At 43.3% G+C, this 16,923-nt stretch overlaps 1 protein-coding gene across 8 annotated transcripts in view; it reads left to right on the top strand.

The window, feature by feature from the left end:
• Positions 1 to 16,923, top strand: part of LOC116379371 (ankyrin-3) — an 86,354-nt gene that overhangs the window by 45,303 nt on the left and 24,128 nt on the right. For 5 of the 8 annotated variants that reach the window (XM_031841340.1, XM_031841325.1, XM_031841333.1 and 2 more), the window contains exons 20-35: positions 380 to 478; positions 613 to 711; positions 842 to 937; positions 2,476 to 2,548; positions 2,800 to 2,856; positions 7,324 to 7,447; positions 8,835 to 8,846; positions 11,092 to 11,194; positions 12,055 to 12,105; positions 12,708 to 12,817; positions 13,639 to 13,671; positions 14,609 to 14,833; positions 15,064 to 15,218; positions 15,568 to 15,779; positions 15,993 to 16,200; positions 16,583 to 16,679. In XM_031841340.1, the coding sequence (XP_031697200.1) occupies positions 380 to 478; positions 613 to 711; positions 842 to 937; positions 2,476 to 2,548; positions 2,800 to 2,856; positions 7,324 to 7,447; positions 8,835 to 8,846; positions 11,092 to 11,194; positions 12,055 to 12,105; positions 12,708 to 12,817; positions 13,639 to 13,671; positions 14,609 to 14,833; positions 15,064 to 15,218; positions 15,568 to 15,779; positions 15,993 to 16,200; positions 16,583 to 16,679 (1,754 nt within the window). The other 3 variants (XM_031841363.1, XM_031841356.1, XM_031841348.1) reach the window with 3 other exon arrangements.

Raw genomic sequence — 16,923 nt, 5'->3', positions numbered from 1 at the left:
GTGTGTGTGTGTGTGTGTGTGTGTGTGTGTGTGTGTGTGTGTGTGTGTATTTGTGCTGACAGGACACTTGTTTACAGCAAATAGGTTATTCACTCACTGATCTCATCCATTAGCATTATGCACTGTACTCATAACTCAACGAGGACGTGAAATATGATGCAGTTTTGAAGCTATATTTATAATCAAAGATGGCATGCTAAAAATAGTTTTTTTTCTTGCACAATTATTCAAAATTATTTTAAAAATGCACTGTTATACAAATAGTTCTTTCAGAAACTGTGACTTAAAAAGATGAGGCCGCCAGTCAGCATGCGTAGCTGTATTTTCCTCCCCTTTTCATCTCCTCGCCCTTTCATGTCTGTGTCTCTTCCTCATGCAGATGGGTTACACTCCGCTGCACGTGGCCTGTCACTATGGCAACGCAAAGATGGCAAACTTCCTGCTGCAGAACCACGCCAGAGCCAACAGCACAACCAAGGTAGAGAAACTCATGTTCGCCCACCTACACACACTCACACGCCCGGTCTTATGTTACTGTTTTTGTGTAGATCTTCTGTCACATTCAGATTTCATACAATTTGAATATGACTGTGCCTGTGTGTCTCTGTCTAGAACGGGTACACTCCTCTACACCAAGCAGCTCAGCAGGGCCACACCCACATCATCAACCTGCTGCTTCAGCGCGGGGCCATGGCCAACGAGCTCACCGTGGTCAGTGCACAAACACACAGACACGCACACACTCTACCAGAGCTGAAGCGTGATGAAATACTGAATGCTCTTTTGTGTTTTCTGTTGCGCCTCCCTGTGAATACCTTCCTGTTGCTCTCTCCCTGGTCAGAATGGGAACACTGCACTATCAATCGCCCGTCGTCTTGGATACATCTCTGTGGTGGACACTCTGAGGCCCGTGACGGATGAAAACCTGACCACCATGGTGAGGCTCTTGTCTCTCGGCATCTCGTATGATTAAATGCACACAAGCTCTAATCGCATCACCAATGAAGTTCGAGCTAATTTAAGTCTGATGAATATTTTTCTATAACTTGGAAACGGGTTGAATACAAGAGCCAGCCTATTACAATGAATTCATGTGACATTGAGGTTAATTAGAATCGTTGAAAAGTCGTTCTTGAGGTTTTTTTAGAACCCAGGCAAAGCGAGACCGAATATAAAAACATCTTAAAAGTGAGGATTCAACATCCTCAGTTATGCGTGTTTCATTACATTAACGAATCTCATACTTTGCATACACTTACTCATTCAAACATATTAAAGTAGTTCACTTTTTTAATTGATTTCCTATACTTTTCCGACAGCAACGGATTTTTATTCATTTCTAAACTGTATTAAAATCAACTTGAAACTATCATTGGAAAATCAATCTCAGCAACCACCAAAAAGCATTGCAATCAGGAGTTAGACGGCAAAAAAAACAAACTAAAACTTGGACGATCTGTGATAAATAGTACAATTCTAGATGTTTGTTGCGTTGAGAGGTTTTCTATTTGCTAAAACCTTCTAATATGCTTTAGAAAATGGTCTGGAGTATTTGTCCCTGTTGGACTAAAACATGTAAAACCTCCTTATTGAGCAGCTGTAGTGAACTGAGCTGGCAACAAACTGTAAATGCACTGATCGAATGAAACCTGCAAGTAAGTCAGTAAGTCACGCTGTGTCACATGTGGGAAGTTGTCCTGATTAAGAGAGAAAGAGGGCTTAGATTGGAGCTTAAAGTTTCTCCTCAAATAGCTCAGGTCACTAATAGCGATCTGTCCCACACACGTGTCTGGGAGAAGGGGGGGGAAGAGAGGCAGAATGATGACGGCAAGGTGACAGGAGTGAGAGTGGGGGGTGAGTGAAGAGACGGACAAAGAGGTCACTGAGGATCCTGCACAATCAGCAGCAAAGTGTATTAGTCGTAACTGTCTCTATGCACAGTGAAGTAACTTAAAGATCAAGGGTGATTCCCTACACCTTTGTGGGATTGATCTATTACTCACTGTGCAGAGGCCTCTGCTGTTGTTTTATGTCTCTGTTGAACCTACATTTGCAGCCTGGTCAGTTATGTGGAGTAAAATGGCCTTCAAACAAACTGTATTATTACTTCTTATAGTGACAGATGCCACGGCTAAGATTCAGTTGAATGTCCATATTAGGAAACATACGTGAAGGTCACACGTTGGAATGTAAATGATGAACTTGTCATTGACTGCCTACAGTTGTCTCCAAAGTATTTAAATTGTCAGGTGATATAACATTTTCAAGTATCAATAGGGAACTCAAATGATCATGTGGTATATTATATTCTTATATTCTTAAAAGTGTACTACATCATTGTAACTCATATTTTCCTTCTGGAACAGGTTTAAAGTTTCAGGGATTTATCCAGAAAAATAAAATATGTTTGAGAATTTTTTTTTATTTTGGCAAAACTGAATGTTTCAGTTGTCCATCTTTTTTCCACATTTACAGAGTGCATCAGAAAAACACAAAATCAATGTCCCAGAGACCATGAATGAGTTCCTCGACATGTCCGACGATGAAGGTATGTGAAGAATACTCAAATACTCAAAGAATACTTCAAATTACTGCTTCATTCTACTATGTTTCACACATTTAGTACTAAAATTACATTGATTAATACTTGCAAACCATTGCTGTGATTGTGTCACGATTTGATTACAAAAAAGCAATGTCAATACCCTGCATGAATTCCGTACACTTGTGACTGTGCTATGTGATGTCGTTTTCATTAACATGCGCATGTTTCACTGTATGTGTATTCAAATCACACAGTCCGGGCCAATGTGCCAGAAATTCTCAATGAGGAGTCTTTTTCAGATGTTGATGAAGGTATTTGTCACCGGTTTGCCTCCACCGTTCTGTTTGTTTGATTCGCTTTAACATAACACACTGCAGCAGAACTCACCTGTCTCATTGAACAGCTATAGCCGCCAAGCCTTTGCTGTACTACGCTTCAGCTTTGCTGTTCATCTTTAATAGAAAGTCTCCAGGCAAAATCTGAATAGACTCAACCAACAGCCAGAGCACACATACACTGTAACTGAATGCTGTGGTCATGCACTTTAGTTATTATGCAGTTTATGAATACTGTTGACGCAAAGATATTCTCATCCCACGAGCCAATAAGAGGGTCAGATAGCAGATATTCTACTTCTTTTGTTTTATTTACTGTCACTCTGCCATGATCAGACAAAGAATGAACTCTCAGCTGTTTCAATTTGTTCAAGAAAACCGTCAACAAACTTCAACATTTTTTTAGTTGTTTTAGCCTTGAATCTGTTCTTGGGTTTCTGGCAGGATTGAGTGTCCTGTTTCTTTTTCACAAACTGACACTGCCGATGTTATTTTCGCTGCAACTTGAAAACACGTGTTATTTTTAACTACTTGCACATCATCAGTCTCGTACTGCGTGATCGTCCTCATCAAAGACACTTTGTGAAGTGTCACCCGCTTGAAATCTCTTTGAAGGAGTTGCTGTGAAATAATGAAAACAAGGTCAATGTGACTCACTTTATGTTTTTATTCAGTTGAGACAGACTATGAAAAGGCCTGCATGCAGTCAATGAAACAATCGTGTCTCACTGTATGTAAACCCTAATAAATTACATAACAATAATGATATCATACCGGAATAGCTGCTGGAGCAGGGCAGGACCGGGTGCCACCGCCAGGTTTACAGAACAAGTCACATTGTTTCGGGCCGCCCACTTCAGTCGCCTGCCCTTTGTTTTGGAACCACAGAGCCAACAGGCCTGTAAAATTGATGAGCTTGTTCATGGGCTGTTGCTTAGGGGACAGTAGGAGGGGGGGTGTGGAGTTTCTATGTCAGGTGATACAGCTAGAATCAACAAGTTACATACTACACACGTATCAGGCGAAGAATGATGAGTTTGCGCCGTAGCTGCACAATGAAGATCCTCATTGGCGATACGATTCGATGTGTTATCGCTACCGCGCAGGAATTATAAATACGAGTCTCCATGGCCTCATGAAGTCCACATAAACTGTTTATACTGTGTGCATAATTCATCAGCATTGTAGTGGTGCAGCGCACACTTGAGATTCACTTTGACCAATGGAAAGCAGCACCACACCGGCTTCAGTGAGCTACTGCTTTCAGGCCTGCACTCCTTCATCTGTGTGTGTGTGCGTGTGTGTGTGTGTGTGTGTGTGTGTGTGTGTGTGTGTGTGTGTGTGTGGGAGTTAGGAAGTAAAGACTGTCCACATCTCTGTTTAATCCAAAAGCCAATCCTATTAAGCTGTAGGTGTAAAGGACTCTCCTGGTCTCTGGCTGTTGTGTGTGTGTGTGTGTGTGTGTGTGTGTGTGTGTGTGTGTGTGTGTGTGTGTGTGTGTGGCTTGCCTGTGCAATCACAATGCTCATGTCATGCTTTCTATAGACTACTACTTGTTGCCACTAATTGTACGGTCTTTAGAGATCAACTTAACTCCTTGTGCTCTTCTGTCTATAGTATTGAGTCGCACACTCCCTCACTGGCCCGAGAGGATATTATTACTACAGTTGGAGTTGTGTGTACTGAAGGTCTTTAACTGCCAGACACCTCTTGCATAAATGTTCTAAATGTACTTGTGCAAGTTTTAGTCATTGTGTGCAACATGTAGATGGAAGAGAAATGTTGCTCAAGAATTTAAAAAAAAGCAAAATGATGGTGGTTATTTCATCATTATTCTAGCCTCACTCCCAGCTTGACATGCAGCCAGACTTCCACCATAGAGGAAGAAAAAAACAGAAGTGTCCAGTGAGAGTTCTCCTCTTCTCTCCGTCACTGTCTCTTCTGCGGAGGTTCCCAAGCATTTGCTCAAACAACCGGTCAGCTGACTCTGCTCTCCACAGAAACAGTGCGGCCCCTTGTTGACTCTCTTCAGCCGGAGTTTGTTGTGGATGCTGGTGAGCCAAAGGGCGCACCGAGACTTTCTCTCTTTAAATCCCATCAGATGAGCTTTTTGAGCCGCCTGCAGGAGAATTAACCCCCGGCAGATGGCTTTGACTTCTACTCTTTCTTCACAGCGATGTGCACTTGTCAGCACTTAAAAAAAGCTTGAATTGTGTTTATTTGCGGAGAAAGATGCGGCAGAGATGTGCGCACCGGCGGCAAACGCGCAAGTTGGTCTGAGTGGAGTTAAGTGCGTGGGGAGAAGAGAGGGCAACATTTTCCATCAGCGCCAGAAGCACTGAATGGTCTACTTGATAGTCCTCGATCACCTCTCACTGGATTTACTGTTCATCCTGGGGACGTTTTTAAAATAGAAGTAACCCAGAGATATCAGAAGAGTTGTGATCAATATGGCTGAGTTGAACAAAGGTAAGTCGTTAGAGCATCAGATGAAGTTTAAATGTTCGTTCTTTGGTGTTTTGAAGGCTGCGGTGTAAAAAATAGAATAATAAAAAAACACATAAAACACAGAGGATCGACCGATAGACAGAACGTGGAGTGTCATGAGAACCGATGTGAAATTAGTCATTATTATTTCTTTGTTATTGGATGGTGAAGATTGAGAGATTAGAGAGAGTGAGGTTTAATGCGGTGACTTTGTAGGCTACCACAGATAATAGCCAACAATAGGAGGGGTGTGTGTGTGTGTGTGTGTGTGTGTGTGTGTGTGTGTGTGTGTGTGTGTGGACGTGTTGGGTGTGTGTGTGTGTGTGTGTGTGCGTGTGAGCTTGAATGGGACGGTGATATATTACAGCACCGGGGAGCCAATTGTCTCTCAGTTGTGTCAAGTCAGACAGAAACAGCTAGAAAAACACAGGAAGTTAGGTGATCAATTTAACCATCAGAATAAAAGCATCACATAAACCTAAAGAATTATGCAGCCTGTCTCGAATTCTAAATCCGTAATATTATGTTAGTTTGCTTTCAGCTTTCTTCTTGCGTTGATATCTAAGGTTTCGCATGATTAATGTTAGACTAAAGGTGCATGTAAAGCTGCAGGCTCATCATTTTTGCTCTGACATCCAAGCATGTTATGATACTGGGGGGAAAAAAACCCTCTAAATTTGCAGATATAACAGTTCCTTCCTCAATTAATGTCACTTGTATTTCACTGGAAACATATTGCAGTTTGTCTTTACTCTCATGTATATTGATTAATACTTCATTGTCTTCAGAATAGTTGAGGGTAGTTCTGGGATTAGGAAATTAAGATGATAAAGTGTACGCAGAGAGAAACTAAAGAATTTTCTTGAACTCTTGATTCAATGCATTGAACATAATGATATATTGTCAAAGTATTTGGCTGCACAGAGCCAGTACATATGACTTTTCTATAGGTCTATATTCCTGTTGTAGACAGTAGAAGCTGGTCATTTGAGTAATAACACAGAGGGATGTAAAGCAAACCCAATCGAAGCACATGAATGAACTTAACTTACAATTTTAATATTCCGTTGGGGACTTTATTTGGTCACGTGGTTCCGTGAGTTTTAAATAACAGGTGTTTTAGGCGAGGTTTGATGACCTAAAAATCTTTTCACCGACGGTTTTATTTTGAAATGTGACACCGGAAACGTCTACTTATTGTTGTCATCTAGCTTGACACTGGTGCTGGTGTCTGATCGGAGTGCGGCAGTATTGAAGGCAGGGGGAGGGGCTGCGGTGAAGGAGCACAGTGTTGCAGGCAGGACAGAGCCGGACATGAGGGAGAAGGGGAAACACAGTAGCCGCTCCGCCGGCTTCATTGACCGGCGTGTCATCGTCCACCGGTCCGCCGATCGAGGTGCGGTGCGGTTCTGCACATATATTCTGTGCATATATTCTCTGTTTATTGTGCTCATGCTTTTTGGTCGCTGTTAAACCCTCTGCGCTCCGTCTGTAGAGTGTTGTGAAAGGAGCTGCGTGTGGTTTTACAGGAGAGATCCAGATATACCGCAAAGTGGCTTTGCTGCTGCCTCTGATGGCATTTCTCCTCTAAAACATGATTATTGTTTAATTAACCTCTAAAACAGTCAATCATCGGTGCTGCTCAGTCCTCCAGCTTCATGTTGTTGTTGTTGTTGTTGTTGTTGTTGTTGTTGTGGTTGTGTCACAGCCAAATGAATAGACACAGTTGCAGTGGGCTATGCAGTTGCAGTGATGTATGTTGGGTTAAACAGCAAAGTGCTTTAGATGAATGATCCTCCTCTAAGTACCATGATCAAATAAGTGAGAGACTGATGTCGGCAGTGAGGGTTGTTGTTTTTCTTCCTGAGGTGCCGCATCGCCTCTATTTGCCCGGATTGGCTTATGAAGTTAATAGGAGGATTTTATGATATCATCCCCCCCCCCTCCCCCTACCAGGTGAGGATGCGTTGACCGGGGACACGGACAAATACCTGCGGCCTCAGGACCTCAAAGAGCTGGGGGATGACTCTCTCCCTCAGGAGGGGTACATGGGTTTCAGCATAGGAGCCCGCTCAGCCAGGTAAGCACCTGTCATTTATATTATGAATGTCACTGATGTTCTCTGGTGCAGTGCTGATAGCTATTTGGTCCAACTTGTCTGTAGAATATTGTGGCCAGGTTATGTCTGTATATCTGGTGTTGATAGTGTGGTTGCATCTACGCATCAGATATGGTGTTGTTGGACTGAAACAGATCATATAATGTACAGCCCCTCCAACACACTCACACACAGAAACTCAAACACAAACACACACACTGACACACAACAGAATAATGGAAATCGCTGGAGAAAGCAGCTGGAAAGTTGCCATCCAATGATTCAACCTGACAAAATGATTCAGCGTTTTATGTGGGCTCAGTCAAAGCCAGGCAAAGATTACAAATGGCCCATAGTGTAACACAAGAGATATAAGCTGTATCTTTGAACTGTGAGGCCTTTGATACTCTCCGGGAACAGCTGCTCATCGAGATTCGGCACAGGCCTAACGACAGTTTCAGATAGTGAACAAAGTATGGAGGGGAAAACTGTCAGGCTCCGGCGAAAACACATCGGCAGCACACAGGACAAGTGTTGTGCAGCCCCAGAGTGTATATTGTAGCCACACGGACAGATGGCTGATGTACTGTGATGGTTAGATTGATAAAAACAACAACACTAACTGTGACAGGAAGCTGCTAACACCAGAGGGTCGCTAGAAAAACATGGGCAACAGTGAATTAAATGGAGATATTCCACAAACAAGCACGTTTGACGAGCCCAACGGGTCGTTTACTGGAAAGACATTTGAAGTGAATTGTGTGAATTGTTGTTAGGAGTTCAAAATATCTAAATTATGATAGTTAAGAGGTTTGGGACCACATTTGAGGGTTTGAAAACTGCTGTTTTTTTTACTATTGTTGACAGTTTATTGGTATTTAAGGGTACTACAGAGAAATTATATTGGGAAAAATAATATCTCCATCTGCTCCAAATTAGAGCTACATACTTGAACTGATCCTTTATGCTGCTGCTTTTGTGTAATGCATATGAAGTAGAAGAATATTAAGCTAAAAAATGATTTTAAAATCGTTGAGAATTATTTCTTCGTGGGTAAAATGTTGTGAAATCTTGTATTTTATTGATCAACGAATGTATGATGAAGTTCTTTCCTTCTCCTTACTTTCTGTTTATGACATCGACATTGCACGGTTTGCTTTTTGAATGGGCTGCACACACACACACACACACACACACACACACAAACACTTAACTAGTAGCACACCACCATGCAAAAGCACAGCATCAATGTCGTATGGGGTAAAGAAATGAAAGCCACATCATGCTTGAATGTCTTCAAAATGCTTCGCTTTTCACTCTTCTATTTTGTTCTTTTCCTTGTTTTCCTGCACCGTGTCCCTCATTCTAGCCCTAGACTCAGGTAAGAACAGAGTAGTAGTCGTAGAAGTAGTAAGCATCATTAGTCGTGAATGGTGTGCCCTTCCCCTGTTTAACCCTGTTCAACCCTACACCCATTAAAACCACTAACCCAAACCATGACTCATCCATTGACCATCATCCAGTGTTGTCGTCATTCTGTTTGTGGTAACAGATTTGTCACTTTCTTGCTGTCACGTGTTGTATTTTTGAGATCGTCGCTCCATTTAAGCTGATCACCATCCATCATGTTTTCTAATCCGTCTTAAAAAAGAAAATGTTTTTGATGCAGGTGTGGAAAAGAGGCAATCGTTCTCGGAATGAGAGAATAAAAGCCACAATGTGTGTTGTTGTTTTTTTGCAGACGTTTCTTGGAATAATTCTACAACTTTTTGAGGTGGCTTGTTCTTAAGTGGCACTTATAATATATATATATATATATATATATATATATATAATTTTGTCGTGCCACTGGGTGTAACTTCCAGGGATCAAACACATCAGTTTCTTAATAATACGCCCCTTTTATCCCCTCTATTTACATGTGGAGTAATTGAAGATTTATTCAGGATTAACATGGATGTTAAATCACGGTTTGCAGAGATGGAAACTTAACGGCCTGATATTTCGCTGGAAATTTGCTCCAGCATTTAGAAATCATGGAGGACAGACACAGGCATCAAACACACACTGATGCATTTGCGCGCAACCGTCACGTGTACGCACAATGACACAAACGACTGTCCACACAGTTGCCTTCCTAAAAGCACAGGACCATTGGTGGTGCCAGGCCGAAAAAAAATCCAGTGATTTGGACAATATGAAGTGTAGTTTACCGCGAGCAAGACAGACTGATTAAAATGAATGGAGTGGTGTGGAAAGAGGAGTCTTCCATTGAGCGAACTGCTCGTTAAAACAGTCGAGTCTTAGTAACATCAGAGATGGTGGAGACAGAGGAAGAGATGAAGGGGACAGCGGTGGCATGACAAGCAGAAATAAATGACAGACAATAAAGAGGACAACCAAGATCATTAGAAGGCACAGAAGGACATTGAGAAGCTTAAGTGTTTAGGGAGGAGAGGAGGATGGACAGAATGAGAAAGAGGAGGAAGCTGTGAAGAACAAACAGAGTGTGGGGGGGGGGGGGGTAGCATAGTGCTGCCATGCCAGCGAGTCCATTCAGGCCATACAGAGTTGCTTGGTAACTTCGATGGTGGGGTAGGCAGGCTGTGCTGAATAAAGGGCTTCTCTCTGCGCTGAATAGTGTGCCCACTCAAACACGCTGAGCTCTGCATTCCCCCCCCCCTCGCTCACCCGGTCTCCCCCCTCCGCACACAGGACACATCAACACACACACACGTACAGTATACAAAATGAGGCTTTTGTCGGTGGGATCGTATCTCCTCGCAAGCCCCTCTTAGTGCAGAAACGCACACTCATCATAAACGCCGTTTGTATGCCCTTAACAAGTGCGCACAATTTAAATGTCTGTATCGTGATTGTGCGTCGGCTCTTCTGCTCTGATCTAAACCCTGTAGCAAAAAAACAGCACAGGACAAAAAAAAAGAAAACCCTGAAAGGAATCTACAGCACCGCATTGAGCCTGAGAGGCTGCAAAAACAGGCACACGTCACCGCGCACACAGCCATAAAGCAGACTGCAGCAGGACGGATAGAAGCGACCAGCTTCCCTTTTTATATCTCTGCTGCTCAGAAACGGGTCTAGGTCAGCTACTAATCTTAGAATAAAGCGGTGTCAGTCTTCAAGCTCGAGTCGTTTGAGACACTTTTGAGCAGATCCCGTCTCTTTTTTACTGTCTACGCAGGAAACGTGTCAGTGAGCTGCGCATACTCTCCCCAAATCTGTCATATTTCATCATTTAGACACACTTGGTGTCTGTGTTCATGATGCGCACCAAACCACACCTCTGAACAGCCGTCTGTGTTTTCTTTCAGTCTCTTCCTCTTCCGCTCTATCTCTCAATGCAAACAAACTGACCTCGCTCACATTTCCATCTCTGAATAACCTGCTGCAGTTTCTTATCTCTGTCAAACTGCGGGCTCTGAAGCCTCTCTCTCTCACTCTCTCGCTCTATTTTCCACTTATACCTTTTGGACTCTCTCTGTCCAGTAAGTAAAAGAGATCTGGTTCCCTGGAGGTTGCATGTAGTAATGGATTCCTTGCTTTTTGTTTTATGTCGTGTTCCCCTGCCCGTCACTTTTCACGCCGGGTTGCGTGGTAACATGTAGCCTCCGCTCCTTCAGTTCGGATAGGTCCAACACACTCAACCGGAGCTCCTATGCACGGGACAGCATGATGATCGAAGAGATTCTGGCGCCCACAAAGGACACGGTAAGATACATTTCTTGTCTTTCTTTTCTTGCCCTTTTCTCCTTCTCTCTGTATTTGTCCATTTTTTCCTTCCGTCGTATCTTTCGTGCTCTGTTTTTTCAGCTTCAGTGTCTCTTCTTCATCGAATTCCCTGGGGGTCTTTCTGTCAGTGGCCTGGTGAGAAAAAGCACGCTGGGTAGAATTAAATCAGGGTAGCTTTACTTGTGTTGCACAAAGGTCATAACAGAAGCAGCGTTGACGCCATGCTTTCTTTTGCCAAAGTGCTGAGGGAGAGTGTGTAGCACCTTGACGAAGAGTTTATTGAAACCTAAGGGCTTTGGGGAGGCCCCTCTTTGCTTCCTCACGGAAAAAACGCAGCCCTCTGCAGAGCTCGTCTAGCCGGTCCAGCGCTTGTTTTGGTGGTCAGGAGCAAAAACAGAAACTGTAACCTCTTCTCAGAAACAATATTAGGGACATAACCGACAGGTTCAATGACATCATTACCCAAGATCTCGAACTATACATGGCCAAAATATGCACTCTCTTCAACTCTCTTCTGTAACAAAAATAAGCAAATGTTTTGGACTTCCAACGGGCTTCCCATTACATTGGTATCATATCAAACTGAAAATATACATGAGATCAAATCATTTTTTCCTCCACGGTGGTCCGTTCATCGTTGTATAATCTGCTACATATGCTGGATGAAGTTTCAGTTATTTAGGATTTGTTTGACTAAATTGTAGAACCATCTAATCTTCACAGAGATAGGATCATGTTTCCTTTGGTGGAAACTCAATCTTTTAGTAAAACAAAGCTCCATGAACTCATTTGTCTGGACGTCAAGTGTGACTTCTGAACTGTCTCTCTTCTCCCCTAAGCTTCAGAGTGTCTGTAAAGACATTTCCTACTTGGTTGACCCACTCAATAAGGTATAAAGAGTTCACGGATGTCCGACTCATTCGTCAGTTTTGTTATCGTCACTTGTGGTTCAGCTTCCATTGCTCTTGAGTTTTCTATATTTTTTTGTTTTGGATCCATGCCGTTCTCATCTCATTCATTCATGCTGGTCTGTGTTTTGGTCGTTCCCACGTTACTTTCAGTGTACTTGAGTTCTCATGATTCGATGTTCACATACATCATCATTTATTAAAGCTGGTCTCCGGTTCCTAGTTTTTCCAGGCATTCATAGTTGCCGTATGTAACTTTTGTACATTCACCGTGTTATTTATTGTGTCTTTTTGTCCTGATCGTGGTGAGTTAAAAAGACGTACATGTTATCAGCTCATTGCCCCATACCATGCATGGTAGAGCAAAAAGAAGGGAGGGTTATGTGGTGCAATGATTCATAATTAGCTCTTTTTTGTCTTCTTGGTTAGCATCTTTTCTTCCATTTAAAATTGTTTCTATTTTTGTCCCTTTTTCCTACTTCCTCATTTTTTTCCCCTCATATCGATCTGCCACTCCTAATCCTCCTCTTTCTCCGTCTCATCTCTTCTTCCTCGTCTCTTCGCCTCTCTCTCTCTTCTCCCAGCACCTGGCCGTGACCAGTGACTACAGCTCTGAGTGTATGCGGCGCTACAGCTGGACTCCGGACACCATGGACCACAGCCACAACACTGTGTCCAGTCCCATTCACTCTGGGTAAGACCAGCCGCACTGTCTCATCCGATCTGTTTACCAGCGTGCACACACACACATACCCTACATTCAAAAGCTGACATATACACGGCATGCACATTCACACAACTACTGCATAAATAACACATTTTCTATGCTCACTGCACACAAAACTGGTGTATTGTATTCTGTTCTCCCCTTAAGAGTCAATATTCAGCAAACCCTGCAGCACTGATGCAGACATGATGCAGAGCTGGGGGCTTTCTGCAGCACTGCTATTGTACACATTACATTACAGCAACAAAAGACACAGTCCTATCCTCCAAAAGCTCTCATGTCATACCACAAGTCTAAAGACACGGTCCAGATGTCACCCGCTTGTTCACTGACATCAGGCTCTATTTCTGTCATCACAGAAACATAGAGCAGACTCTGTGTGAGCTCATGGCACAGTGGCTTGTGTGTTTCATTTGGATAAGATTTCGCTCTCATTCGCATACTTTGAATATATGACATGCTCTCGATGAATGATGCTGTCTTTGTACAGAAGCTAATGCCTAATTTGCTCAGAAATGAGATACTGGAGTGTGTCATGTCCAGTTTTGTTTGACTCATTCTTAGGCCTTGTGTGTTTGTCTGTCTTTGTATTTATTGTTTTGTTCTTTGTAATTCCGTCCTCAGTGTGTCTTGTGTTTTCCGTTGATTTTCCCCCTCTGCAGTTTTTTAATCTCTCCTCCATCTTCAGTAGTTGCTACAGATCCCAACAGTGATTGTGAAACGTTGATACTAAAACTAGGTTCTGGGGGTTTGCCTCCTGCATTGCCTCCATTGTGTTTATTTTCCAGCCTCTCCTCCCCGCTCCCTCAGTATGACTCCAGGTGATGACTGAGTTCGCTGCTCTCACCCATGATGCCGCAGTGACGTCACTCTCACTCCTCCACCTCTGTCTCCCTCTCACCTCGACACTCTCTCTCTTCCCCACTTGGCCTTCTCTCCTCCGCTCTGTGCTCGTCTCATCCGTGTGGTCTGGTGTTTCATTTGCACTGCCTAGATATTAGAAGTGTGCAGTCAACGTGTTTGGTAGTCTCTTCATTGATGTGCCATCTCTCTTCCTCTCACAGCGCACATTGAAAATACATCTTGCTCATAACGTTACAGGGATTCTGCTACGTCTAGCATACAGTATAGAAAAAGCAGCCATACAGTACATATCACTGGTAGTGAAAAGAACAGCCACGTTTGGCTTTAGGCTTAAGGGCTGCTCATAGAAAATACATCCTACTCCATCTTAACTCTTTACTTGTGTCAATGACTATATGGGATGCCAGAACCTGCTCTTTATTTGAAGACACATCACATATGAATAACATTAATCCTATCTTGGTGAAACATCTGTGCAGGTGTTTTAATATTTGATCACCTGGTGCTGATCACCATTTGATGCTGCTTTAGAGGAACTGAAATGTGGCAACAGTCTCACCTTCAGCCTCAGGATGGAAACTAAACTTTCTGCAACTTCCTTAGCACCCTGTTTAGTTTCAAACTGTGTTTTAATGTTCTAAATTGAGGAAACTGAAGGTGAGAGCTGCCAACTTTCAGAGCTCAAAGCATCTTTTTTCTTCTTCCTATCGTTCTATCTCTTGCTCTTTCTCTATTTTTGTTATTTTCTCTCTTTTCCTTACTTTGTTTGGGTGTACGGTGATCACAGCATGGGAATCGTCCTCCTCACTTGTGTCCGTGATAAAGCTTCCTTCTATCTTTCTGTCTGTCTGTGTCTTTTCCTCCTCTTAACATTGCTCCTTTTACACCTTGCAGGTTCTTGGTCAGCTTCATGGTGGATGCCCGAGGTGGCTCCATGAGAGGCAGCCGCCACAACGGCATGCGCATCATCATCCCTCCGAGGAAGTGCACGGCACCCACACGCATCACCTGTCGCCTGGCCAAAAGGCACAAGCTGGCCTACCCCCCACCCATGGTGGAGGGAGAGGGGCTGGTCAGCCGGCTGGTGGAGGTTGGACCAGCTGGGGCTCAGTTCCTCGGGTAGGACGCTTGGGATTTTTTTTTACTTTGTGTTGATGAGTCTTCTGCAGATAGTGGAAAAATCTGAGATATTTCCTGATATCAACTTAGAATATCATGACTCATAAAATGGTTATGGATTGCCAGTGAAGCTAATTAACTATAGTTATTATTAAAACCTCAAAGCTGCCATAAAGTTCGGGGTTTCTTTTACTTATTTAAGTTTCATCGTGTTCTATTTTCTCTTTCAGTCCTGTGATTGTGGAGATCCCTCATTTTGGGTCCATGCGGGGGAAAGAGAGGGAGCTGATTGTGTTGAGGAGTGACAATGGTGACACGTGGAAGGAGCACCAGTCTGACGCCAGACCAGAAGACCTCTTTGAGCTGCTTACGGGAATGGATGAAGGTAAAGGAAAGGTTTTTAACATTTATCAACGTTAGTTTGTACAAAGACAGTTTTTGTGTCCGCAGTGAATGGATGAAGGTGAACTGAACCACTTACCCAGGGCTATATGTCAGCTGGTGACCTAGAAAATCTAACTTTCACTCCAGAAACAAGTTTTTCACTCTGCTTAGCCTATTTACCGTCCTGTTTTGTAGTGACACTGACCAAAATGTCATACCTAAATAGTACCTAACGTTAACATATATTTATAAAGTCAGAACGTGTATTTAGTGACTTCTTAGGAAAGAGACAACAACCATTAAATTTTGCTTAAAGATCACATTCATGAGAGTAACATTTTCTGTCACAGAGCTGGACAGTCCTATCGAGTTGGAGAAGAAGCGCATTTGCCGCATCGTCACCAGCGATTTCCCTCAATATTTTGCCGTGGTGTCGCGGATCAAGCAGGAGTCTAACCACATGGGTCCCGACGGAGGCATGCTGTCCAGCAGCACCGTGCCCATGGTCCAGGCCTCGTTCCCACAGGGGGCGCTCACCAAGAAGATCCGTGTTGGCCTGCAGGTACGGCAGGAATCTGTTTCATGACTCGGCTGTTTCTTCGCAAATACTGTCCACTTACCTATTATATATTTATGTTCCTGACCTATTTGTGGTTGAATATATGATTCCGCCTGTCATGCCCTGGACGCTTTTATTACATCGAAAGTTCAGGGAACGTTTGACCGACCATTTCATCAACAACGTTTTCCTCTGTCTTCCCGTGTTTCTGTTCAGGCCCAGCCTGTGCCAGACGACATGGCGAGGGCGATCCTCGGAAACAGAGCCACCTTCAGCCCCATCGTCACTGTTGAGCCAAGGAGGAGGAAGTTCCACAAGCCGATCACTATGACGATCCCCGTACCGCCTCGATCGGCAGAAGGCCATCCCAGCGGCAACCGAGGCGACGCTGCACCCTGCCTGCGTCTGCTCTGCAGCATCACAGGCAAGTAGACCTGAAGATAACTGGAGCACGACAGCACTGCAGCATTTCCTCTATCCCAAATGCTTCTGCAGGCCGAGCATTAACTTATTTACTACACATACTTTGACAGTCATTGTATCCTTAGATGCTAATAAATGTGTTAAGTGACACCAGCCGTCGTTGGTCATCCATTTATTTCACATGAAGCAGGGTTGTTGACTCAGAGTCACTATGACTTGAATAGCCGTGGGCACATCAGGAATACTTTGATGTAAAAAAAGCTACCGGTCGATAGAGGGAAGATGAAGCGCTGAGCAGATAAAAGGATGAGGATTACAAAAGCTCAAGCTCTGGCAAGGTTGGAAAGGCAGTGAGCTCATCTTTTGGCCCTTGTTTCTCACAGGAGGGACGTCCCCAGCCCAGTGGGAGGACATCACAGGGACCACACCGCTGTCCTTTGTTACCGATTGCGTCTCCTTCACCACAAATGTGTCGGCCAGGTGAGACTCATACTGAACTGCTCTATTTCTATATATATATATAGCATGCCATGTATCTGATCACTATAAAAAATATTACAACCATTTTTCTGAAGATGAGTAATTAACACTTAGTTGCAGTTCTTGTAAAATATATGAAATGTATAATTTTACCATTTGGATAAATATCGCACTTCACTGTAGTGTCCTCATAAAGATGTCATAAAGTCTTGGTTCTCTTATTTTTCTTGCAGAAATTAAGTAC

Source organism: Anarrhichthys ocellatus, unplaced genomic scaffold, assembly GCF_004355925.1.
Source record: "Anarrhichthys ocellatus isolate YVR2014 unplaced genomic scaffold, GSC_Weel_1.0 scaffold3, whole genome shotgun sequence".
In the NCBI taxonomy this organism is placed as follows: Eukaryota; Metazoa; Chordata; class Actinopteri; order Perciformes; family Anarhichadidae; genus Anarrhichthys; species Anarrhichthys ocellatus.
Note: the sequence above shows the minus strand (reverse complement) of the source record. Positions and strands in the feature narration are given on the sequence as shown.